Source organism: Pseudophryne corroboree, chromosome 6, assembly GCF_028390025.1.
Source record: "Pseudophryne corroboree isolate aPseCor3 chromosome 6, aPseCor3.hap2, whole genome shotgun sequence".
NCBI classification, from domain to species: domain Eukaryota; kingdom Metazoa; phylum Chordata; class Amphibia; order Anura; family Myobatrachidae; genus Pseudophryne; species Pseudophryne corroboree.
In genome coordinates this window covers 533,611,585-533,639,081 of record NC_086449.1, presented here as the reverse complement: position 1 = coordinate 533,639,081, position 27,497 = coordinate 533,611,585, and the positions used below count along the sequence as shown (strand labels likewise).

The following is a 27,497-nucleotide window of genomic DNA, read 5'->3' as shown; positions in this document are numbered from 1 at the left end:
TCATGTGCTGATTGGGGAGGGTTTTTTGGAAGGGACATCCTGCGTGACACTGCAGTGCCACTCCTAGATGGGCCCGGTGTTTGTGTCAGCCACTAGGGTCGCTAATCTTACTCACACAGTCAGCTACCTCATTGCGCCTCTTTTTTTCTTTGCGTCATGTGCTGTTTGGGGAGGGTTTTTTGGAAGGGACATCCTGCGTGACACTGCAGTGCCACTCCTAGATGGGCCCGGTGTTTGTGTCGGCCACTAGGGTCGCTAATCTTACTCACACAGTCAGCTACCTCATTGCGCCTCTTTTTTTCTTTGCGTCATGTGCTGTTTGGGGAGGGTTTTTTGGAAGGGACATCCTGCGTGACACTGCAGTGCCACTCCTAGATGGGCCCGGTGTTTGTGTCGGCCACTAGGGTCGCTAATCTTACTCACACAGTCAGCTACCTCATTGCGCCTCTTTTTTTCTTTGCGTCATGTGCTGTTTGGGGAGGGTTTTTTGGAAGGGACATCCTGCGTGACACTGCAGTGCCACTCCTAGATGGGCCCGGTGTTTGTGTCGGCCACTAGGGTCGCTAATCTTACTCACACAGTCAGCTACCTCATTGCGCCTCTTTTTTTCTTTGCGTCATGTGCTGTTTGGGGAGGGTTTTTTGGAAGGGACATCCTGCGTGACACTGCAGTGCCACTCCTAGATGTGCCCGGTGTTTGTGTCGGCCACTAGGGTCGCTAATCTTACTCACACAGCTACCTCATTGCGCCTCTTTTTTTCTTTGCGTCATGTGCTGTTTGGGGAGGGTTTTTTGGAAGGGCCATCCTGCGTGACACTGCAGTGCCACTCCTAGATGGGCCCGGTGTTTGTGTCGGCCACTAGGGTCGCTAATCTTACTCACACAGCTACCTCATTGCGCCTCTTTTTTTCTTTGCGTCATGTGCTGTTTGGGGAGGGTTTTTTGGAAGGGACATCCTGCGTGACACTGCAGTGCCACTCCTAGATGGGCCCGGTGTTTGTGTCGGCCACTAGGGTCGCTAATCTTACTCACACAGTCAGCTACCTCATTGCGCCTCTTTTTTTCTTTGCGTCATGTGCTGTTTGGGGAGGGTTTTTTGGAAGGGCCATCCTGCGTGACACTGCAGTGCCACTCCTAGATGGGCCCGGTGTTTGTGTCGGCCACTAGGGTCGCTAATCTTACTCACACAGCTACCTCATTGCGCCTCTTTTTTTCTTTGCGTCATGTGCTGTTTGGGGAGGGTTTTTTGGAAGGGCCATCCTGCGTGACACTGCAGTGCCACTCCTAGATGGGCCCGGTGTTTGTGTCGGCCACTAGGGTCGCTAATCTTACTCACACAGCTACCTCATTGCGCCTCTTTTTTTCTTTGCGTCATGTGCTGTTTGGGGAGGGTTTTTTGGAAGGGACATCCTGCGTGACACTGCAGTGCCACTCCTAGATGGGCCCGGTGTTTGTGTCGGCCACTAGGGTCGCTTATCTTACTCACACAGCGACCTCGGTGCAAATTTTAGGACTAAAAATAATATTGTGAGGTGTGAGGTATTCAGAATAGACTGAAAATGAGTGTAAATTATGGTTTTTGAGGTTAATAATACTTTGGGATCAAAATGACCCCCAAATTCTATGATTTAAGCTGTTTTTTAGTGTTTTTGGAAAAAAACACCCGAATCCAAAACACACCCGAATCCGACAAAAAAAATTCGGTGAGGTTTTGCCAAAACGCGTTCGAACCCAAAACACGGCCGCGGAACCGAACCCAAAACCAAAACACAAAACCCGAAAAATTTCAGGCGCTCATCTCTACTATATACACACATACACCTGTGTGGCCAGCAATCCTTTTTTTAAATAATATGTCTATATATATATATATATATATATATACTGATCCAATTCAGCCGGCACTCCTCGCTGTAGTAACAACTGGTCCTGGTGCCTGGTGCAACGCAATCCAATATATTGGTGTATCCTGACGAAAGGGCTGATGCCCTGAAACATGTTGATCTAACACACCGCTATTAAAGGTGTTTGCAGAAGAGTCCTTGGAGTGCCGTGTTTTCTTGTACGGATATATATATATATATATATATATATATATATATATATATATACATATGGGTTCCGGTATGAATGGTCGACCATGTTATGGTCGACAGTCATTAGGTCGACCACTATTGGTCGACATTGACATGGTCGACATGGACACATGGTCGACACATGAAAATGGTCGACACATGAAAGGTCGACACATGAAAAGGTCAACATGCGTTTTTTTACTTTTTTTTGGTGTCGTTTTTTGCGTAAAGTGGCCGGGAACCCCAATTAGTGCACCGCTTTCGCTCGCCATGCTTCAGGCATGGTGCCTTCGCTTCGCTCGGCACAGATTACCGTTCCAATCGTAGTCCACGTGGATCGTAAAGTATGGAAAAGTCCCCCCCCCAAAAAAAAAAAAAGTTAAAAAAAGTTAAAAAACTCATGTCGACCTTTTCATGTGTCGACCATTTTCATGTGTCGACCATGTCAATGTCGACCAATAGTGGTCGACCTAATAACTGTCGACCATAACATGGTCGACCATGTGAACGGATACTGTATATATGATATGGGTGCATGCAAGGAATCCCTAATTTGGAGTTGGGGGTGAGGGGGTGGACTTGGATGGGATGAGAGGGGAGGGCCCAAAGTATTTTGTTGCACCTGGGCCCACCGCTCACTAGTGCCACCACTGCATTACACAATGGGGGTCATTCCGAGATGTTCGCTCATTGCCGACTTAGTAGAGTTACTCACGTCCGAACGAAGAATTGTCATCGTTGAAGTGATCGGAGTGTGATTGACAGGAAGTGGGTGTTTCTGGGCGGAAACTGACTGTTTTCTGGGAGTGTGCGGAAAAACGCAGGCGTGCCAGGATAAAACGCGTGAGTGTCTGGAGAAACGGGGGAGTGGCTGGCCGAACGCAGGGCGTGTTTGTGACGTCAAGCCAGGAACGCAAGGGGCTGAGCTGATTGCAGTGTAGGAGTAAGTCTCGAGCTACTCAGAAACTGCTAAGAATTATTTATTCGCAATTCTGCTACTCTTTCGTTCGCAATTCTGCTTTGCTAAGATACACTCCCAGAGGGCGGCGGCCTAGCGTGTGCAATGCTGCTAAAATCTGCTAGCGAACGAACAACTCGGAATGATGGCCAATGTGTTTAGACAGGAGAAGTTGGAGAATAGTAAGTAAAGCTCATACTCATCCCCACTACCGCCTAGCAGCTGGATTGTCAGCTTATAACGGCAACAGAGAAGAGCAGCTTCTTTGAACTAGAGACGATCACTAGGAAGAAAGGGTAAAAATACATATGTGCTGTAGATTATTAGCAACTTTCTTGCTAAAAGATTGTGGAAACTACATGAAAAATCTTTAAATACATATTTATAATTTTTATGTCCATCCCTTTAATGCGAGCACTTGTGCTGAATACAGCTTTATTATATATGATTAACAAAAAATGTTTCTTTCTCCATTCACAGTCTGCTCCAACTAACAAGCTTCTTTATGCAAAAGATATCCCACACTATAAAGAGGAGGTTAAAGCTTACTATAAAGAAATCCGAGATGCACCTCCATTGTCTTCCACAGAGTTGACTGAGTTCTTAACTTTAGAATCAAAGGTATATTATTCATTTCAATTTTGATACGTAACACACATGCCTACAAGCAGTCAGTTATTTACTCATATTGTGATACTTCAGTTAGAATTAGTATGTTGCTACAAAAAAGTGGGTAGTATAATGAGAAACTTCTGCATTTTATATTGAGGTGGTGCACAATTGTTCTGTGGGACTGATTCCACTATGGAACTCCGCCATGTGCTGCCTGGGCTTGAGATGGTGATGTTGCTGCCGTTTGTCCAGTTGCCCATCTTGGCATAACCTTCTGCTGTTTGTCACTTTTGTGGGGACCTCATGTTCCTTGGCTATCTGCATTCAGAGCCGGCCTTAGGCATAGGCAAACTAGACAAATGCCTAGGGCGTTTGGTATGCTTAGGGGCACCAGCAGCTTCTGCTGATTACAATGATATGCAGCATGCCTATATTCTGTGTGTGACTGTGGCTGTATCTGCATACGAAATGCTACGTTGCAGTGTATTCCTGGAAATCACTGTAATGTAGCATTTCATATGCAGATACAGCCACAGTCGCACACAGAATATAGGCATACTGCATATCATTTTAATCGGCAGAAGTTGCTTTTGCATCCTAGCCACATAGTAATGCAAATAAGATGCATTTTCATAAAAAGGCGCCCGACATTAGCAGAGCTGCCAACTGACTCATGCCAGGCATCTCCTGCAGAACTAGCGGTGGTGCTAGGGGGCACCAGTCAAAATCTTGCCTAGGGCATCATATTGGTTAGGGCCGGCTCTGTCTGCATTAGCAGTAACCCCCACAGATTGTTGCTATATATATATATATATATATATATATATATTCCTTTTTGTAATAGTAAGGATGTGTTGATGATCACCGTCAGCTAATAGTTTCACACCACGCATGTTTTATGGGTTACCTAGAGATGTGGCCTATGTTGGGCAGGATGCACATATACTGCACATGCCACTCTTAAACAAGCTCAATAAAACAAAGTGTATTTTTGCAATCAGGGTTTGACATATGTGCAACTGTAAATCAGGCCCAATGTGTGAATTCGAAAACAGTGTCCAACGTATAAAATAGCCCCTTGTCCATCATTAACAGCCCAGTGTCCAGACCGGCTCACTAATTGCAGTTGCATGATCAATATATCCACCTCATACAACCATTATATGACCTAATGCCACAATTAGGCCCAGAAGGAGTGATGACAAATATATGTAGTGTGATTAGATAAATTGGGAGAGGAGAGGAGAGGAGGAAGGTGAGCAGTGTCACACCTGCTGGAGGAGGAAATGTATATAAAATCAGAAGGCACACTCATTTCCCCCTCTTACCAGAAGAACACTGGGAAGTAACATACCACTGTAATTTAAAAAAAACAACAACCCGACAACACATGGATTTGTCATATAAAAAAATATTAGAGAAAACAAATACATATGTAAAAAAAATAATGATGTTTGTTACAGACTGCATTTTAGTTAAGTGAAAAGGCTTATGGTTGCCCCTGGAATGGTGGGACGAGGCAACAGTCTTATACCCCTTTAACACCGCACAAATAACCCGGTATCGACCCGGCATATTGCCAGGTCGACACGGGTCAGCGTGCGGTGTGAAAGCGCCATAGCTGAAATCCCGGGTCGCCTGACCCGGCTGTTCAACCCAGGAATAAAGCAGTGTTATACCCGGGTTGAATACCGGGTCAATGGCAGCGTAAACAGGCTCACAGGTCGATGCGACCCTGGACCCGTTCACTACAACAGGGTCTCATCTCCCAGCGTCGCCTCCGCCCCCGCTGCCGGCTCCGCCCTCCACTGCTATGGCAACCCGCCCGCCATATTGCCGAGTCGAGGAAGCCAGCAGCAGTGTCCACTGCCGGATCCCACCCGGGAAGGACCCGTTTCCAATTCCAAGGTGGGATCCGGCATTGGCGGTGTGAAAGGGGTATAAGAGAGGTACTCGCCACATGGTTTGGTGTTATTATACAAAGGTTGATTGTCGCCAATACAATTGGGTGGTTGATTGGTCATGGTAAATTTGACCTTAAAATTGGGCATACACTATACATTTATCTGGTAGACTATCTGTCTAATCTGGCTGGTTGAAATGAAAATATGGTAATGTATGGGAGCAAATAACAATCAACCATTTGCCCTTAAATGCTGGAAAGTGGACAAAACCTGTCCATCATTAGACAGCTGTTGGGTGCTGGCTCCAGCGCATGCCTGTGTCTCTAGTCCTGCAGTACTGTGCATGTGACCAGTCATGACACGTGTGTACTTTATTACATTGTTTTTTTTTTATTTTATATAACGTCCACCTACTTCAGATTCCAATCAGGTGGGAGTGGGGGGAAGTTTGACAGTGTTATTTTAAGTACAGTGTCTGACATCCACCTGCTACAGTCATGACTACCAATCTTAATTCAATTTCTCTGCACATTATAGCAACTATTTGCTACATTGTCTGAAACGTAATGCATTTGCTATGTTACATAGATTGTATAGAATCCGGTCGATTATCCAAGAAAAATAACTTTGTATCTTGATAAAGATCAATTTATAATAGCATTCAGCTCAGTTCCAGTGAAATTTTGGAGAAAACGCTGATTTGTAATCCCTCCCTCCATTTTTTTATACCATAATTTTTATATTCTCATTATAATTGTGTGAGCAGCACAACTGGGTACAATTCTGTAAATGATGATGCATGATATGTATGGGCCTTTTGTTTATAAATAAATAAAAAAGAAAAGTGACTGATTGCGCTATTTCTCCAGGTGCGTATATGAATAAAAAAAGATTTGAGCACTGGATGTCTAAAACAGAGAAATATCATCATTTTTATTATTATAAAATAATTTTTTAGAATGTGCCCCCAATGAGTATGCATACCTAAATTTTGTTATTATATGAGATATAACGTTTGTACTAAAATAAACACCAGAGAAGTGAAAAAACACGTGTTTTTATTCATATACGCACCTGGAGAAATAGCGCAATCAGTCACTTTTCTTTTTTCTTGTGTAGCTTCTTGATCAGTGTTTTGATCAAGTTTTAGCTGTACGTACACAGGTACAGCTGGACAAAGATTGCAGCTCTAAATTTATAAATCTTAAATTAAGAGTAAATAATACAATTAACAAATTAGCGCCTGGATCAGGGTTGTTTTTTCTGGTTTATAAATAAATATTGTATATGTAATTGTATCTACTTATTGATAAATTTGTGCTTCAAAGAAAGCTACTCGGGCTCATATTCTTTCTCTTACGTCCTAGAGGATGCTGGGGACTCCAAAAGGACCATGGGGTATAGACGGGATCCGCAGGAGCTTGGGCACACTGAAAAGACTTTGACTGGGTGTGAACTGGCTCCTCCCTCTATGCCCCTCCTCCAGACCTCAGTTAGACTTTGTGCCCAGGAGTGACTGAACACACACTAGGGGAGCTCTACTGAGTTTCTCTAGAAAAGACTTTTGTTAGGTTTTTTATTTTCAGGGAGACCTGCTGGCTACAGGCTCCCTGCATCGTGGAACTGAGGGGAGAGAAGTCAGACCTACTTCTTCTTAAGGGCTCTGTTTCTTAGGCTACTGGACACCATTAGCTCCAGAGGGTTCAATCAGTTGGTGCGCCTAGCTGCTTGTTCCCGGAGACACGCCGTCACCCCCCTCACAGAAGCCAGAAGAAAGAAGCCGGGTGAGTATGCAGAAGGCAGAAGACTTCAGTGACGGCAGAAGACTTCAGTAACGAGGTACAGCGCAGCGGTAGCGCTGTGCTCCATGCTCCCACACACTTCACCAATGGCACTCACAGGGTGCAGGGCGCTGGGGGGGAGCGCCCTGGGCAGCATGTTACTGGGTCTGGGAAGCTGGCAGAAGGCTTTTCGGTGCCTCGGCACCGTTTTTCGTACCCCCGCCAGCATTTTCATTTTTAAATTTTAGCGGGCTGAAGCGCGCCGGGAAGGGGCGGGGCTTAGCCGCACAGCTCACCGGGGCCATTTTCTCTCATCCACGCCGCTGCAAGAGACGCTGGACCGGGACCTCCAAGCTCCACTACAAGTGACAGGGAGCTAATCGGGGGGGGGGGGGGGGGCACAGTTATTGGTGCATAATTATTGCTATTTCTAGCAGCGCTTTCAACATATATTGTTTGGTGGGATATATGGGCGCTGGGGTGTGAGCTGGCATACTCCCTCTGTGTTTCTCTATCCAGACTTCCTTGTGGGTCTGTCCCCTAGCTGGGGCAGTGTGCGTGTGTCGGTGTGTCGATACTCCGTGTCGGCATGTCTGAGGCTGAGTGTTATTCCCCGGAGGAGGTTGCTGGGGGATCAGATGCGGGTCTGGAGTTGGCTCTGTCGGCGCAGCCGACACCTGATTTACTTACAATGTTAAGTACACTTAATACAAATGTGGCCTCTTTGTCTAAAAGGTTAGATAAATCGGAGTCTCAGACACAGGTGTGGAGGAAATCCATGGAGGATGCTTTGTTTCAGGTGCAGACCCCATCAGGGTCGCAAAAGCGGCCGTTTACCCAGTTGGTAGATAGTTGGTAGATACGGATACCGACACGGATTGTGATTCCGATGTCGACTTCACTGAAGCTGCTTTACACCCACGGTTAGTTAAGAGTATTCAGTACATGATTGTGGCTATAAAAGATGTTTTACGCATTTCTGACGAACCTGCAGTGCAGGAAACAAGGATTTGTTTGTTCAAAGGGAAAAAACCTGAGGTGAAGTTTCCCCCCTCTCATGAAATGAATACTCTTTGTGAAAAGGCTTGGGATTCGCCGGACAAGACGTGGCAGATTCCCAAGAGAATTTACATGGCGTATCCTTTCCCCTCTGATGACAGGGAAAAATGGGAGTCGTCTCCAAATGTCGACAAGGCTCTATCCCGTTTGTCTAAGAAGGTGGCGCTTCCGTCCCCTGACACGGCAGCTCTCAAGGATCTGGCGGATCGCAAGCTGGAGACGTCTCTGAAGTCCATTTTCGCTAATACGGGTGCATTGCTCAGACCTGCTGTGGCGTCGGTATGGGTGAGTAGTGCTATTGCTAAATGTGCTGAGAATTTAGCTGCTGATATGGATACCCTTGATAAAGATAATGGGGGTAATTCTGAGTTGATCGCAGCTTCAAGATTGTTAGCAATTGGTCAAAACCATGTGCACTGCAGGGGGGACAGATATAATATGTGCAGAGAGAGTTACATTTGGGTGTGGTGTGTTCAATCTGCAATCTAAATTGCAGTGTAAAAATAAAGCAGCCAGTATTTACCCTGCATAGAAACAAAATAACCCACCCAAATCTAACTCTCTCTGCAAATGTTATATCTGCCCCCACTGCAGTGCACATGGTTTTGCCCAACTGCTAAAAAATTTCCAGCTGCGATCAACTTGGAATTACCCCCAATGTTCTTTTGACTCTTGATTATATCAAGGACGCTGCAGATTACCTGAAGGATGCGGCGAGGGATGTTGGTCTCTTGGGATCAAGAGCCAATGCCATGGCGATCTCGGCCAGGAGGGCGCTGTGGATCCATCAATGGAATGCTGATGCCGACTCCAAGAGAGCTATGGAAGCTCTCCCCTTCAAAGGAAATGTCTTGTTTGGTGACGGCTTGACTGACCTGGTGTCTACCGCGACTGCGGGTAAGTCTTCTTTTCTTCCTTATGTTCCCACACAACAGAAAAAGGCACCACATCAGCAGATGCAGTCCTTTCGTCTAAATAAATACAAGCGTGGAAAAGGTTTGTCCTTCCTCGCTTCAAAGGGTAGAGGAAGGGGAAGAAAGTCGCCTGCAGTGTCAGGCGCCCAGGACCAAAAGTCCTCCCCTGCCTCTACCAAGTCCACCGCATGACGCTGGGGCTTCCCTGGGGGAGTCCAGACTGGTGGGGGCCGTCTGCGGATCTTCAGTCAGGTCTGGGTTCAATCAGGCCTGGATCCTTGGGTCCTAGATATAGTATCTCGGGGATACAAGCTGGAGTTTCAGGAGGTGCCCCCTCACCGGTTTTTCATTTCGGCCTTACCAATGTCTCTTCCGGACAGGGAGGTGGTGAAGGCAGCAATACAAAAGCTGTGTCAACAGAGGGTCATTGTTCCCGTCCCCCCGACCCAACGGGGGGAGGGGTTCTACTCGAGCCTCTTTGTGGTACCGAAACCGGACGGTTCGGTCAGACCGATTCTGAACCTAAAATCCCTCAATCCATACTTGAAAGTTTTCAAGTTCAAGATGGAATCTCTTTGAGCTGTGATTTCCAGCCTAGAAGGGAGGGGATTTTATGGCGTCAGTCGACAAAAAGGATGCATACTTACACGTCCCGATATATCCTCCGCATCAAGCTTTCCTCAGGTTTGCGATACAGGATTCTCATTACCAATTTCAGACGTTGCCGTTTGGGCTTTCCACGGCCCGAGGATTTTCACCAAAGTCATGGCAGAAATGATGGTTCTCCTTCGCAAGCAAGGGGTTACAATTATCCCGCACTTGGACGATCTCCTGATAAAGGCGAGGTCCAAGGAACGGTTGCTGAGAAATGTGAATTTGTCTCTGTCGGTTCTGCGACAACACGGTTGGCTGCTAAATTTGCCAAAGTCTCAGTTGATTCCGACCACTCGGCTGCCCTTTCTGGGCATGATTCTGGACACAGGCTTACGGAGAGTGTTTCTTCCGGTAGACAAAGCTCTGGAACTGCAGACGATGGTTAGGGAGCTTCTGAGGCCAACAAGTGTGTCGATTCATTAATGTACTCGGGTGCTGGGGAAAATGGTTGCGGCGTACGAAGCCATTCCGTTTGGAAGGTTTCATGCCCGGGTGTTTCAGTGGGATCTGCTGAGCAAATGGTCCGGGTCTCACCTGCACATGCACCGGAAGATAAGTCTATCTCCCAGGGCCAGGATTTCTCTGCTGTGGTGGCTACAAAGTTCTCACCTCCTAGGAGGGTGCCGATTCGGTATCCTGGATTGGGTCCTGTTGACAACAGATGCAAGTCTCCGAGGCTGGGGCGCAGTCACCCAAGGAAGAAATTTCCAGGGGAAATGGTCGCTCCAGGAATCTTGTCTCCACATAAATGTTCTCGAGTTAAGAGCCATTTACAACGGCCTGCTACAAGCAAGAAGCCTTCTTCAGGGTCGGCCTGTCCTGATACAGTCAGACAACATAACAGCGGTGGCGCATATAAACCATCAAGGCGGAACAAGGAGCAGGGCGGCTATGGCGGAGGCCACAAGAATCCTTCGCTGGGAGGAACAGCACGTGAGCGCTCTGTCAGCAGTCTTCCTTCCAGGAGTGGACAACTGGGAAGCAGACTTCCTCAGCAGACACGATCTCCATCCGGGAGAGTGGGCTCTTCACCAAGAGGTATTTGCTGAAGTGACGAAGCGTTGGGGAATTCCGCTGATCGACATGATGGCGTCTCGCCTCAACAAGAAGCTTCCGAGGTATTGTTCCAGGTCAAGGGACCCCCAAGCCAGTGCAGTGGACGCCCTGGTAACTCCGTGGGTGTTTCAGTCGGTGTATGTGTTCCCTCCGCTTCCTCTCATTCCAAAGGTACTGGGAATCATTCGACGAGCAAGGGTTCAAGCGATTCTTGTCGTTCCAGTTTGGCCAAGAAGGGCCTGGTATCCAGATCTTCAGGAATTACTTGTGGAAGATCCTTGGCCGCTCCCTCTAAGAGAGGACCTGTTATTGCAGGGACCATGCGTGTTTCCAGACTTACCGCGGCTGCGTTTGACGGCATGTAAGTTGAGCGCCAAATCTTAGCTTGAAAAGGTATTCCTGGGGAGGTCATTCCAACTCTCCTTAAGGCGAGGAAGGAGGTTACGGCGAAACATTATCACCGTATTTGGAGAAAGTATGTTTCGTGGTGTGAGACTAAATCTGCTCCTGCGGAAGAATTTCATTTGGGTCGGTTTCTCCATTTTTTGCAGGCAGGCGTCGATGCAGGCCTGAAATTGGGTTCCATCAAAGTGCAGATTTCGGCTTTATCTATTTTATTTCAGAAGGAATTGGCTGTTCTCCCAGAGGTTCAGACTTTTGTGAAGGGAGTGATGCATATCCATCCTCCGTTTGTGCCCCCGGTGGCACCATGGGATCTTGAAGTGGTCTTACAGTTTCTTATGTCTTCCTGGTTTGAACCTTTGTGTAAGGTTGAGTTAAAGTTTCTCACTTGGAAGGTGGTCATGCTGTTGGCTCTGGCGTCTGCCAGGCGAGTGTCAGAGTTGGCGGCCTTATCTCACAAGAGTCCGTACTTGATTTTCCATTCGGATAGAGCGGAATTGAGAACTCGTCAACAATTTCTGCCAAAGGTGGTTTCTTCGTTTCACATTAACCAACCTATTGTGGTACCTGTGGCTACGGATGCTGTGGCAGTTCCAAAGTCTCTTGATGTTGTGAGAACTTTGAAGATCTACGTCGCCAGAACGGCGGTTGCCAGGAAAACAGAGGCGCTGTTTGTCCTGTATGCTTCCAACAAGATTTGTCATCCTGCTTCGAAGCAGACTGTTGCACGCTGGATTTGTAGTACGATTCAGTAAGCTCATTCTTCGGCTGGGCTACCGGTGCCAAAATCAGTGAAGGCCCATTCTACCAGGAAGGTGGGCTCATCTTGGGCGGCTGCCCGAGGGGTTTTGGCAATTCAGCTTTGCCAAGCAGCTACGTGGTCGGGTTCAAACGCCTTTGCTAAGTTTTACAAGTTTGATACCCTGGCTGATGAGGACCTCGTGTTTGCTCAATCGGTGCTGCAGAGTCGTCCGCACTCTCCCGCCCGGTCTGGAGCTTTGGTATAGACCCCTTGGTCCTTTTGGAGTCCCCAGCATCCTCTAGGACGTAAGAGAAAATAGGATTTTAGTACCTACCGGTAAATCCTTTTCTCCTAGTCCGTAGAGGATGCTGGGCGCCCATCCCAGTGCGGACGGTTACTTGCAGTGTATTCTTGCTGGTTGCATTAGTTTACACACGGGTTGTGTATTTGTTGGTTTCAGCTTGTTGCTGTAGTTAATTCATACTGTTATCTGGTTTACTGTTACTCCGGTTGTACGGTATGTTGTGGTGTGGGCTGGTATGTTTCTAGCCCTTAGTTTAAACAAAAATCCTTTCCTCGAAATGTCCGTCTCTCCTGGGCACAGTTCCTATAACTGAGGTCTGGAGGAGGGGCATAGAGGGAGGAGCCAGTTCACACCCACTCAAAGTCTTTTCAGTGTGCCCAAGCTCCTGCGGATCCCGTCTATACCCCATGGTCCTTTTGGAGTCCCCAGCATCCTCTACGGACTAGGAGAAAAGGATTTACTGGTAGGTACTAAAATCCTATTTGTAATTGATAGTTTAGTTATATTAAGGCTGCTCACAAAGGAGTTTCATTTTCCCTTTTCTGACAAAATGTTTCCATCTACATAACTCCAGGGAGCATCTCCAACTTCTACTATCCTTCTGATTAAGCCACCCTTCTTTTTGTTATTTACCAAATTGTTGGTTTCTCAGACATATTGAAGATCTAGTGCAGAATGACCCTCCTTTTCTTTAGATCACATGATGCATTAGGACTACCTCATAATAGTACCTGTCTGTGTGCCTAATTCAGACCTGATCGAAGCAGCAAATTTTTTCTCTAATAGACAAAACCATGTGCAGTGCAGGTGGGACAGATATAACATGTGCAGAGAGAGCTAGATTTGGGTGGGGTGTGTTCAAACTGAAATCTAAATTGCAGTGTAAAATACAGCAGTCAGTGTTTACCCTGCACAGAAACAAACTCTCTTTGCACTTTATATCTGCTCCCCCTGCAATACACATGGTTTTACCTATTAGAGAAAATGAATGAGGACCTGTAGCAGGTGAATTGCACTGGCAAAAAACTGTTACTGGAGGTGGTGTTCCACCCTTGATGAACCATTACATTAGTATTCTAGTAGGGGCACAGATGCTGTACTGATATATTCTGCTTGGGATACAGATACTGTACTGATATATTTGAATGGGACATACACATGTTTTGTACTGATATATCCTGTGTGGGACACAGATGCTGTACGGATATATTCTGTATGGGACATACAGAGCTGGCCCTAACCAATGTGATGCCCTAGGCAAGATTTTGGCTGGTGACCTCTAGCGCCACATTTAGTTCCACCTCTGACCCTGCACCCCTTTCCCAGCACCATCACCCCTTACCCATAGCAGTCCTCATTTTGGTGTTCCAACCCCCTATAATTTAAATAGGAATAGTTTGCACATTCAGCGCACAGCCCAAAAAGGGGTGTGTTCTTGCTGGGAAGGGGCATTGCCACACAATAGTACCCCCAATTCAAATTACGCCACACAGTGGTGCAACATTATTCACATTATATCATGTGATAGTGCCCCTTATTCACATTACATCACACTGCATTGCTCCTTATTCACATTACACAACACCATATTGCTCTTTATTCACATTAGACCACACAGTAGTGCCCTTTCTATATGTTATACCACACAGTAGAACACCTTATACACATAATACCACAATGTAATGCCACCTTACACATATGACACACATTATTAATGTCCTTTTAAACATAATGCACCTTACATATGCCAACCTTCATTAATGCCCTTATACAGATAATGACGCACATAATGTTTCTTACACATATGCCAACCTTTATTAATGCATTTATACACGACACACATTATGCCCCTTACACATATGCTGAACACTACTGCACAACCAGCCCACCTGCACACAGCATTCACATGGCCGCTAACACTGTGACCTCTACCTCTGCTCGGATACAGATGTGTCCACATACATCTTGCCTCAATACATCATGCAGCAGGAGGATGAGTCAGCTGGCAGCTCTGCTAACGTCTGGCGCCTTTTTTAATGAAATGCAACTTATATGCATTACTATGTGGCTAGGATACACCAGCAGCTTCTGCTGATTAAAATGATATGTGGGATGCCTATATTCTGTGTGTGACTGTGGCTGTATCTGCATACGAAATGCTACGTTACAGTGTAACGTAGCATTTCGTATGCAGATACAGTCGAAGTCACACATAGAATATAGGCATGCCGCATATCATTTTAATCAGCAGAAGCTGCTGGTGCCCCTAGGCATACCAAATGCCCTAGGCATTTGCCTAGTTTGCTTATGCCTGGGGCCGGCTCTGGAGACACAGATGATGTACTGATATATTCTGTATGGGACACAGATGCTGTACTGATATATTCTGTATGGGACACATATATTGTACTGATATATTCTGTACAGAACACAGATGCTGTACTGATATATTCTGTATGGGGCGCAAATGCTGGTGCACATACTATACTGATATATTCTGAAATTTATTGCACACTCCTCGTATTCTGTATGGGATACAGATGCTGTACTGTTGTACTTATGTGGGACACAGACGCTGTACTGATATATTCTGTATGGGACACAGATACTGAACTAATATATTCTGTATGGGGCACAGATGCTGTACTGATGTACTTATGTGGGACACATATGCTATACTGATGTATTCTGTATTGGGCAAAGATGCTATCCTGACATTTTGTGTTACTTTTTTTAGAAACATGAGCATGAATTTAAAGAAGATGTAGCTATGCTGGAACTCTACAAATACATTGACAAATATTTTAATGTGGTATGTAGATAACTTTAATCATATTTTATATTGTACAAATAGTAACATCAAATTTCCCAAATGGGAATCGTGGGACTGCATATGGACATAAAGAACTAGCAATGTTTTCTTTTTATTAACTTTTATTTATTTAAATGGCTTAATTTTATTTGATGGAATAACTATACTCATCTTAATTCTGTACAGGCACTGATAAAATTAACACTGCCAAATCACTCAGGCTCCTGAATTATACAGCCATATAGGGATTCTGAGCCAATTGCATGTATTGCAAATGACAATCCCAAAAATGTGCTGTTTAGAAAGAATAAGACACAAAAGAGGGACATGACCACACTTAGTAAATAAAGAAAATCATTGTACGAAGTTATTTAATATAGCGGTGAAAGACAACAGCTTTACTTCGCATGCACACAACTTGCAGCTTTTTTGCCGATATGGGTGTGTTTGTGTGATTTTAGTGTCAGTCCAGTTTTTTCTGTAAATTGAGTGTGGATACTGTATGTCCTTTTTAATTGGTGTTGGTGTTTGTTGAGTGTGGATTTGTTCTTTTTTGAATGAACTTGGGGGGTCATTCCGACCTAATTGCACGCTGCCGTTTTTCGCAGCGCAGCGATCAGGTCACTACTGCGCATGCGTATGCACCGCAATGCGCAGGCACATCATACAAGTACAAAGCGGATCGTTACTGTGCGATGGATTTAACAAAGAATCCATTCGCACAGCTGATCGCAAGGAGATTGACAGGAAAAGGGCGTTTGTGGGTGTCAACTGACCATTTTCTGGGAGTGTTTGGAAAAACGCAGGCATGTCCAAGCGTTTGCAGGGCAGGTCTAGGAAGCACAATATGCACTTGGGTCAAAAACTGGTTAGATAATAGGGAGCAGCGCGTTGTGGTGAATGGATCTTTTTCAACCTGGACTGAAGTGCTAAGTGGTGTGCCGCAAGGCTCAGTATTAGGACCGTTATTGTTCAATATTTTCATTAACGACCTAACAGAAGGTCTAGAGAGCATGGTGTCAATTTTTGCAGATGATACTAAATTGTGTAAAGTTATAAATGCAGAGGGGGATGCTGAGTCGCTTCAGAATGACTTAGTTAAATTAGAAGCTTGGGCAGCGAAATGGAGAATGTGCTTCAATACAGACAAGTGTAAGGTAATGCACTGTGGTAACAAGAACAAAAATAACACCTACCTACTAAATGGGGTAAAATTAGGGGATTCTGTACTGGAAAAGGACTTAGGTGTCCTCATAGATAGCAAGCTAAGCAGTAGTACCCAAAGTAGGATTGCAGCAAAGAAGGCTAATAAGATATTAGCATGCATAAAACGGGGAATTGATGCTAGGGACGAGAGTATTATACTCCCGTTATATAAATCACTTGTGAGGCCACACCTTGAATACTGTGTACAATTCTGGGCACCTTACTACAAAAAGGATATCCTGGAGCTAGAAAAGGTTCAAAGGCGGGCGACCAAACTAATTAAGGGTGTGGAGACGCTGGAATACGAGGAAAGGCTTGCAAGACTAGGCATGTTTACACTGGAAAAGAGGAGATTAAGAGGGGACATGATCAACATTTACAAATATATAAGGGGACAATATACAGATCTTGCGCAGGATCTGTTTTTGGTTAGATCAACACAGAGAACTCGTGGACACTCGCTCAGGTTAGAGGAGAGGAGAATCCACACAATACGGCGTAAAGGCTTTTTTACGGTAAGGACGATACGTGTTTGGAATTCCCTGCCTGAGGGAGTTGTAATGGCCAACTCAGTCAACACCTTTAAGAATGGGTTAGATAAATTCCTAATGGATAAGGATATCTAGGGTTACGGGGCATAGTCACGCACTATGGTTATTATAAAAAAGAGAGGTTAATCGGAACGGCAGTCAGCAACTTCAGTCAAAATTTTATACAAAATAATCGTGCATAGGAGACCACAAATAGGTTGAACCTGATGGACAATTGTCTTTTTTCAACCTTAGATACTATGTTACTATGTTACAGGCTGAAATGATCGCAAGGGCTGAGTAAGTTCTGAGCTACTCAGAAACTGCACAAACTATTTTTGTACCGCTCGGCTGCACATGCGATCGCACCCTTGCACAGCAAATATACACTCCCCAGTGGGCGGCGGCTATGCGTTTGCACGGCTGAAAAAAGTAGCTATCGAGCAATCAACTCGAGATGACCCTCTTAGTGTGGAGCCTACTGTAGTGTGGATCTCAGTGTGAGAATTTTAGGCCTTATTCAGGTTTGTTAGCAAAGCAAAAAAAGTTAGCAATTGGGAAAACCATGGGGGTCATTCCGACCCGTTCGCACGCAGCAGTTTTTCACTGCGGTGCGAACGGGTGCGGAATGCGTATGCACGGCGGGCGCAGTGCGCAGTGCGCGGCGTTGCCAGGCGACCGCTAAGAAGATTGACAGGACGGAGGCGTGGATGGGCGGATCCGGACCGTTTGGAGCCATTTTCGGGGAGTGGTGAGTATAACGCAGGCATGTCCAGGACAACGGAGGGCGGAGGAGTGACGTCAAAGCCGGGCCCATCATCGCTGGATCCATCGCACAGGGTAAGTATGTCCAGGGCTGGTCTAGTTTTGCTTGAAATTCTTTAGCTTAGCAGGGCTGCACAAGCGATCGCAGCCCTGCTAAGCTAAAATACACTCCCCCATAGGCGTGGACTATTGATCGCAGCAGCAGCTAAAAGTTGCCGGCTGTGATCAACTCGAAATGACCACCCATGTGCACTGCAGGTGTGATAGACGTAGCACATGCAGAGAGAGAAATATTTGGGCAGAGCTGGATTAAGGCTATGGGGGGCCCGGAGCACTTAAGACAGGGGGGCCCTAAAGTCATAAGTTAAAATCATAGCGTGGTAAATATTAAAGATTATTTCTCAAACATTTATAGTTAATGCAAAAGAAGAAACCAGGGGGTAAATTTACTAAGATGGGGGTTCTATTTAAGATGGGATGTTGCCCATAGCAACCAATCAGGTTCTACTTCTCATTTATCTAGCACCTTCTAGAAGATAAAACCTGGAACTTGATTGGTTGCTATGGGCAACATCCCATCTTAAATAGAACTCCCATCTTAGTAAATTTACCCCCAGTACTCTAAACTATCATTTGCTTAAACACAGCGGATTGTTGGCAATATATAACGTTTTGGACTTGAGAAAGCACCAGAGTGTTTGAAATGTTGCTGATAATTGCTACTAAAGGGGGGGTTCACACGAAGAGAACCATGTTTAAAATCTAAGCAATCTGACTACATTGCTTAGATTTTAAGCACGAATCTGTCGTGTGTATGCCCCCCAGCGATAGCGATGCGCGGCCCCGCGTAATGCTATCGCCGGTGCTAGATTGGCATGCATGCAGGCTCAATCTAGTGGGTCGCTCACTTCAGCGCTGTATGAAGGGAGCAGCCTCCCGTCTGTATGTCGTCGTCCCCCCCCCTCGCTCAGCACATCGCGCTGTGCTGAGCGGGGGGAGAAATGTGTGCTGAGCGGTCTGTGTTAAGATCGCTCAGCACACATCTCTCCCGTCAGTACTGGCCTTAACTGGGCTGTATGTATTTACAGCCGGGGGGTGGGGTGACACCATTATTATTAATGTACTACTAGCCGGTGGGGGGGGGGGGGGGGGGGGAGACCATTATTATTGATGTTAACTGGGCACTTGTGTGGGTTGTATTAACAGCCGTGTGGGGGGGGTTCACTACGATCTGCCGGCGACCAGCATACCGGCGCCGGGAGCCCGACAGCCGGCATACCGACACTTATTCGACCCCCCTGGAGCGTGGTGAGCGCAGCGAGCCCGCAAGGGGCTCATTTGCGCTCGCAACACTGTCGGTAAGCCGGCGGCCGGCCTCCCGGCGCCGGTATGCTGGTCGCCGGCAGATCGTAGTGAACCCCCCCCACACGGCTGTTAATACAACCCACACAAGTGCCCAGTTAACATCAATAATAATGGTCCCCCCCCCCCCCCCCCCACCGGCTAGTAGTACATTAATAATAATGGTGTCACCCCACCCCCCGGCTGTAAATACATACAGCCCAGTTAACATCAATAACGGTGCCCCCCCCCCCCCCCCGCTGGTAGTATATTAATAATAACGGTGTCACACCCAGCCCCCCCACCCCCACCCCGGCAGTACATTAATAATAACAGTGTCACACCCCCCCCCCCCCCCCCCCCACCCCGGCAGTATATTAATAATAACAGTGTCACACACACACACACACACCCCCCTGTAAATACATGCATGAAAATGGTGTGTGTGTGTGTTCCCCCTCACGGCTGTTAATACAGCCCGGTCGATAACAAGCGGCTCAGCGCACCGCACCGCACGCAAAAACACCCCCGCCCCCCCCCGGCACCCATCAATGCCGTTTATGCTGCCCACAGCGCACCCGTTGGCACTTACCGTTTTGCTGCTGCTGACGTGCGTTGCGCTGGCTGGCTGTAGCTGGTGTGACTCTAGTCTGTGGTGGTGAAGCAGGAGACGGAGACGGAGGCGGGACCAGCAAAGGAAGAAGTCGAAGGCGGGACCAGGAGAGGCAGGAGGCGGAGGTTGGACCCGGCAGAGGACGGAGTGGCAGAGGAGAGTGACGTACATCGCTGTAGCACGTCGCTCATTCTGTACACACGAGCGATGTGCTAAGCGACTGTACTAGATTTTGCCTGCATGCAGGCCAATCTACAATCAGCGATAGCGATGCGCGGGGCTGCGCATCGCTATCGCTTTATGGCATACACACTGAGATATGTATGCTTAATTTCTAAGCAATCTAGTCAGATTGCTTAGATTTTAAGCACAGATCTCTCCGTGTGTACCCCCCTTAAGTTTGAAGTGCCAGTCTCTTCTTCTGCATTAATTATAACATTATCTATCTATCTATCTATCTATCTATCTATCTATCTATCTATCTATCTACATAAAGCAATGCAGGTGGCACTCGGATCAATCTCATATATACAAATGTATAGCTAAACACATATATATATATATATATATATATATTTATTTACATATTATACATATACATATATATATATATATATATATATAGTATATATGGGGGGGCTTGCCTGAGCAGTGGAGAGAAGTGGCTTGATGCAGGACAGTATATAAGCCGGCACCATGGTGATGAAGTAACAGTGACAGCAAAGGCAGCGCTGAGAGAAATAGCTTGCAGCAGTATACAGGCCTAGAAGCAGGTCCGCTTATGAATCAAGCAACAACGCATACCTGCCTGCAGTGATATTCCATGCGCCCACCCCCTTTCTCCCGATGTCCCGCGCGTCTGACACAGAGACTCACAGTGAGATCCTACGCAGCTGCAGCTGCAAATACGCATAACATTGGACAGCCGCCGGCATTCTGGCACTGCTCTGCAATGCTGTCTGTATGACGGCTGTCATAGAGTCAGTGTCAACGGCTGCCGGCTATATCGCTGCAGATCGGAACAGCAATTAAGGTCCGATCTGTAGTTGATGTCAGGGAGAGGAGCTCAGGGTACTTACCCCCATTACCCCCTCCCCTTAAACCGGCTCTGGATTTGGGTGGGGTGTTTTCAAACTTGGGGTAATTCCAAGTTGATCGCAGCAGGAATTTGGTTAGCAGTTGGGCAAAACCATGTGCACTGCAGGGGAGGCAGATATAACATGTGCAGAGAGAGTTAGATTTGGGTGGGGTGTGTTCAATCTGCAATCTAAATTGCAGTGTAAAAATAAAGCAGCCAGTATTTACCCTGCACAGAAACAAAATAACCCACCCAAATCTAACTCTCTCTGCACATGTTATATCTGCCTCCCCTGCAGTGCACATGGTTTTGCCCAACTGCTAAAAAAAATTTCCTGCTGCGATCAACTTGGAATTACCCCCTTAGTTTGCTAACAAACTACAAAGTATGTATCTGGCTTTGTAGTTAGTTTAGTGAGGGCCCATTTACATTCAACTAGGTCATCTCTGAAAATGCTCCTCAATATTTACCTTAAAGCAGTGGTTCCCAATCGTTTTGGAATCACAGCGCCAAAGATTATCAAAATTTGTTTCATGGCACCCTTAGGCCAAAAGTTTCTTACTGAGAAATTTAGATAGAAATATTACCGTATATACTCGAGTATAAGCCGACTTTTTCAGCACTTTTTTTTGTGCTGAAAAAGCCACCTCGGCTTATACTCGAGTCAGTGCACAGTGACAGGGAGTGCAGCGTGAAGGAGGGACACGGAGCGCACAGCGCGCGGCTCTCCTGTGTCCCTCCTCTATCTCCGGCGGCAGCGGCGGGTCTATTAAAGGAAGTACCTGTTCGTGACCTCTGATCACGAACCGGCACTTCCTTTAATAGACCCGCCGCGGCCGCCGGAGATGCAGGAGGGACACAGGAGAGCCGCGCGCTGTGCGCTCCGTGTCCCTCCTTCAGAAGACAGCGCGGGATCGACGGAGGGGTAAGTAACAGCACTGGGGAAGCATATTTGGCACTTGGGGAGGGGGCATATCTGGCAGCAGCATGAGGGGCACATCTGGCAGCAGCATGAGGGGCACATCTGGCAGCAGCATGAGGGGCACATCTGGCAGCAGCATGAGGGGCACATCTGGCAGCAGCATGAGGGCATATCTGCATATCTGGCAGCAGCATGAGGGGCACATCTGGCAGCAGCATGAGGGCATATCTGGCAGCATGAGGGCATATCTTGCACATCTGGCACTGTGGGGCATATTTGGCAGCATGAGGGCATATCTGGCACTGTGGGGCATATCTGGCAGTATGAGGGCATATCTAGCACTGTGGGGGGCATATCTGGCACTGTGGGGGCATATCTGGCAGTATGAGGGCATATCTGGCACTGTGGGGGCATATCTGGCAGTATGAGGGCATATCTGGCACTGAGGGCTGTGTACGGCTAGAGCTGAATTTCCCACCCTATGCTTATACTCGAGTCAATAAGTTTTCCCAGGTTTTTGTGGTAAAATTAGTAGTGATGAGCGGGTTCGGTTTCTCGGGAACCGAACCCCCCCGAACTTCACCCTTTTTACACGGGTCCGAGCCATACTCGGATTCTCCCGTATGGCTCAGTTAACCCGAGCGCGCCCGAACGTCATCATCCCGCTGTCGGATTCTCGCGAGATTCAGATTCTATATAAGCAGCCGCGCGTCGCCGCCATTTTCACTCGTGCATTGGAAATGTTAGGGAGAGGACGTGGCTGGCGTCCTCTCCGTTATTGTTGAACTTGATTGTGCATTATTGCTTAATTGTGGGGAGGGCTGGGGAGCAGCTGTATAATATAGGAGGAGTACAGTGCAGAGTTTTGCTGATCAGTGACCACCAGTTACCCGTTCTCTGCCTGAAAAAAACGCTCCTTATCTGTGCTCAGTGTGCTGCATATATCTGTGCTCACACTGCTTAATTGTGGGGACTGGGGAGCAGCTGTATTATATAGGAGGAGTACAGTGCAGAGTTTTGCTGACAGTGACCACCAGTATACATTGTCTGCCTGAAAAACACTCCATATCTGTGCTCAGTGTGCTGCTTTATTGTGGGGACTGGGGACCACCAGTATAATATTATATAGGAGGAGTACAGTGCAGAGTTTTGCTGACCAGTGACCACCAGTATATAATATATAGCATTATGGTACAGTAGGCCACTGCTGTACCTACCTCTGTGTCGTCATTAAGTACACTATCCATCTACATTCTATACCTGTGGTGCATTTTAGTTTTGCAGTTTGCTGACACAGTGACCACCAGTATACTATATATAGCAGTACGGTACGGAAGGCCACTGCTGTACCTACCTCTGTGTCGTCATTAAGTATACTATCCATCTACATTCTATACCTGTGGTGCATTTTAGTTTTGCAGTTTGCTGACACAGTGACCACCAGTATACTATACATAGCAGTATGGTACAGAAGGCCACTGCTGTACCTACCTCTGTGTCGTCATTAAGTATACTATCCATCTACATTCTATACCTGTGGTGCGTTTTAGTTTTGCAGTTTGCTGACACAGTGACCACCAGTATACTATATATAGCAGTACGGTATGGAAGGCCACTGCTGTACCTACCTCTGTGTCGTCATTAAGTACACTATCCATCTACATTCTATACCTGTGGTGCATTTTAGTTTTGCAGTTTGCTGACACAGTGACCACCAGTATACTATATATAGCAGTACGGTACGGAAGGCCACTGCTGTACCTACCTCTGTGTCGTCATTAGGTATACTATCCATCTACATTCTATACCTGTGGTGCATTTTAGTTTTGCAGTTTGCTGACACAGTGACCACCAGTATACTATATATAGCAGTACGGTACGGAAGGCCACTGCTGTACCTACCTCTGTGTCGTCATTAAGTATACTATCCATCTACATTCTATACCTGTGGTGCGCCTCTTTTTTTCTTTGCATCATGTGCCGTTTGGGGACAATTTTTTTGAAGTGCCATCCTGTCTGACACTGCAGTGCCACTCCTAGATGGGCCAGCTGTTTGTGTCGGCCACTTGTGTCGCTTAGCTTAGTCACACAGCGACCTTGGTGCGCCTCTTTTTTTCTTTGCATCATGTGCTGTTTGGGGACAATTTTTTTGAAGTGCCATCCTGTCTGACACTGCAGTGCCACTCCTAGATGGGCCAGGTGTTTGTGTCGGCCACTTGGGTCGCTTAGCTTAGTCACACAGCGACCTTGGTGCGCCTCTTTTTTTTTCTTTGCATCATGTGCTGTTTGGGGACAATTTTTTTGAAGTGCCATCCTGTCTGACACTGCAGTGCCACTCCTAGATGGGCCAGGTGTTTGTGTGTCAGCCACTTGTGTCGCTTAGCTTAGTCACACAGCGACCTTGGTGCGCCTCTTTTTTTCTTTGCATCATGTGCTGTTTGGGGACTATTTTTTTGAAGTGCCATCCTGCCTGACACTGCAGTGCCACTCCTAGATGGGCCAGGTGTTTGTGTCGGCCACTTGTGTCGCTTAGCTTAGTCACACAGCGACCTTGGTGCGCCTCTTTTTTTCTTTGCATCATGTGCTGTTTGGGGACAATTTTTTTGAAGTGCCATCCTGCCTGACACTGCAGTGCCACTCCTAGATGGGCCAGGTGTTTGTGTCGGCCACTTGTGTCGCTTAGCTTAGTCACACAGCGACCTTGGTGCGCCTCTTTTTTTTCTTTGCATCATGTGCTGTTTGGGGACAATTTTTTTGAAGTGCCATCCTGTCTGACACTGCAGTGCCACTCCTAGATGGGCCAGCTGTTTGTGTCGGCCACTTGTGTCGCTTAGCTTAGTCACACAGCGACCTTGGTGCGCCTCTTTTTTTCTTTGCATCATGTGCTGTTTGGGGACAATTTTTTTGAAGTGCCATCCTGTCTGACACTGCAGTGCCACTCCTAGATGGGCCAGGTGTTTGTGTCGGCCACTTGTATCGCTTAGCTTAGTCACACAGCGACCTTGGTGCGCCTCTTTTTTTTCTTTGCATCATGTGCTGTTTGGGGACTATTTTTTTGAAGTGCCATCCTGCCTGACACTGCAGTGCCACTCCTAGATGGGCCAGGTGTTTGTGTCGGCCATTTGTGTCGCTTAGCTTAGCCATCCAGCGACCTCGGTGCAAATTTTAGGACTAAAAATAATATTGTGAGGTGTTCAGAATAGAATGGAAATGAGTGGAAATTATGGTTATTGAGGTTAATAATACTATGGGATCAAAATGACCCCCAAATTCTATGATTTAAGCTGTTTTTTAGGGTTTTTTGAAAAAAACACCCGAATCCGACAAAAAAATTTCAGGGAGGTTTTGCCAAAACGCGTCCGAATCCAAGACACGGCCGCGGAACCGAATCCAAAACCAAAACACAAAACCCGAAAAATGTCCAGTGCACATCACTAAAAATTAGGTGCCTCGGCTTATATTCGGGTCGACTTATACTCGAGTGTATACGGTACATTGAGTAAATTGTGTGTATATATCATCCTTAGGTTCATTGTGTGGTGACGGACAGGATTTGCTTCTGTTTGGCCACATATTTTATGATTGGCAGCCACCACCACTATTACAATGGCCATAAATAATTTGACTTGGTCCTGGACCACTAATCCAAGGCATCCCTGCAAGTGCCCTGAGCAGTGACAGAACTTGTGAGTGGTGGACCTAGGTGCAAAAATATAATTTGGGCCGCCATCTACCCCATCCCAAGTTCACAATATGCCATACAGTAGTGGGTGACAGAGAGAGGCAGAGGGTGACAGTATAAGGCAGTGGTAGACAGAGAATGACAGTGGAAGGCAAGGAGAGGCAGAGGGTGACAGCAGAAGGCAGGGGGACGCAGACAGTGACAGGACAGTAGAAGAAATGAAAGGGGAGGCAGAGGATGACAGCAGAAGGCAGGGGGACGCAGACAGTGACAGGACAGTAGAAGAAATGAAAGGGGAGGCAGAGGATGACAGCAGAAGGCAGAGGGAGGCAGAGAGTTACAGCGGAAGGCCAAGGGGAGGCAGAGGGTGACAGCAGAAGGCAGGGGTAGGCAGAGAGTGACAGCAGAAGGCAATGGGAGGCATAGGACGACAGCGGAAAGCATAAGGAAGCAGATGGTGATGGGGGAAGTTTAACAGGGTTAGGCAGTGGGTGACAGGGAGAGATAGTGGGTGACTACAAGCAAAATGTTCTGCGCTGTGCAGAGAACAATGGGCATGTGCCTTGGTGGTGGCAAGAACAGAACGGCCTCTGCGCTGTGACAGGTGTTGCCACCCTTTTATGCTTTCCTCAGTTTGGCACTCAGTCAGGCAGCCTCTGACAGTGCCAATTACACCGAATGTGATCTGCCTTTAATTTATAGACAGCAGTGAATCAGAAATAATGTACAGATGTCTGTTAATTAGAGGCAGTAAGTTGCTGTGATAATCATCACTGATAGGTGGCAGGACTCCTCTATCAGTCTGACACACACAAGATCAGCCCTGCCTACCTAAGGCAAGGGGCAGGCCCCACAGGCAGTGGTGCCTACCTGGCTCTGCACTGGGCCATTCATCAGACACTGCTCAAAATGTTCTGTGGGTGGACCAGAGAATAACTCATTGCGGTTCTGGGGAGCAGTGAACCACATAATCCTTAGGGGCCTCGGTGCAGTGAACCTGCTGCACCAGTGGTAGTTTCGCCTCTAGCCCCGAGGCATCCCAGGGTGCCACTGCAGACAGTTTGAGAACCACTGCCTTATAGTGAAGAAAGCACTTAAGAGGTAAAATGAGAATAGAATTTAGTAACCCAGAGTTGGCAAAAAGGAATCTGACAATGAGATTTCGCAATTAAAAAGTATAAATTGAATATGTATACTCTCTTGATGGAATGCACTAGTTCCTAACAGTAATGCTCTTTAATAAACAATAATAAATCATTACAAAGTATCACAAATGTCACATAACTATAATAGGTTAATTGTATAATTCTTAAAATCTGTTTTTCCCATTACAGATTATGACCACCTTAGAGAAGGAGACGGGTTTCGACAATGAACTGAAGCAGTTGTTGCAGCTCAAAAAATTAATTGCTGATAGGAAGAAGTGTTCATGGGAATAAGGACATAGAGCCGGATTCCCAGTCACTGCTGCTTAGACGTGCACATAGATATTGTAGAAGTTGTAACGTCTGCTGTCTGTTTTCAACGTGTATCATCACTTTATACCATGACACAAAATAAGATCTGTTTTCCTGGAATCCTTATGTAACCTAAAACATGATTACATTTACAATATCCAAAGTTCTCTTAAAAGATAAAGTTCATTTAACTTAAAACTGTCCCTAGTAAAAGTCAACTGCTTATCCCACTGAATACTTGCTCCCGTGACTGAGGATAAAGCTCTAATCCTCCTCAGCTATACAGAGTGCCGCTCAGCCATGAGCCAATGTCATTCCCTGATTACATTTACCCCTGCTCCATTGATACACACACACACACACACACACACACACACACACACACACACACACACACACACACACACACACACACACACACACACACAGTAGTAGTGATAAGGTCATCCATGTGATTTTCTCATTAACTCAGATTCTCAGCAAGCATGTATTGTAGCCTGGACAAGCCATTCACATTAATTAAGCCATACAACGTAATTATTTGCAGAAGTTGTAATGAGTAGATGTAATATTTAGATACTACAAATCCAACCGTAGTCTTTGTGCTATTAGGTTCCTATGATGATGGTTG

The 27,497-nt window shown here is 46.5% G+C and overlaps 1 protein-coding gene across 1 annotated transcript in view; it reads left to right on the top strand.

The window, feature by feature from the left end:
* Nucleotides 1–27,294, top strand: part of PLXNC1 (plexin C1) — a 241,814-nt gene extending 214,520 nt beyond the window's left edge. Inside the window, exons 29-31 of the mRNA XM_063927616.1 lie at nt 3,513–3,653; nt 15,198–15,272; nt 26,744–27,294. Of these exons, the coding sequence (XP_063783686.1) occupies nt 3,513–3,653; nt 15,198–15,272; nt 26,744–26,848 (321 nt within the window). The 3' untranslated portion in view covers nt 26,849–27,294. The remainder of the gene's footprint in view (nt 1–3,512; nt 3,654–15,197; nt 15,273–26,743) is intronic.
* The last annotated feature ends 203 nt before the right edge of the window (nt 27,295–27,497 follow it).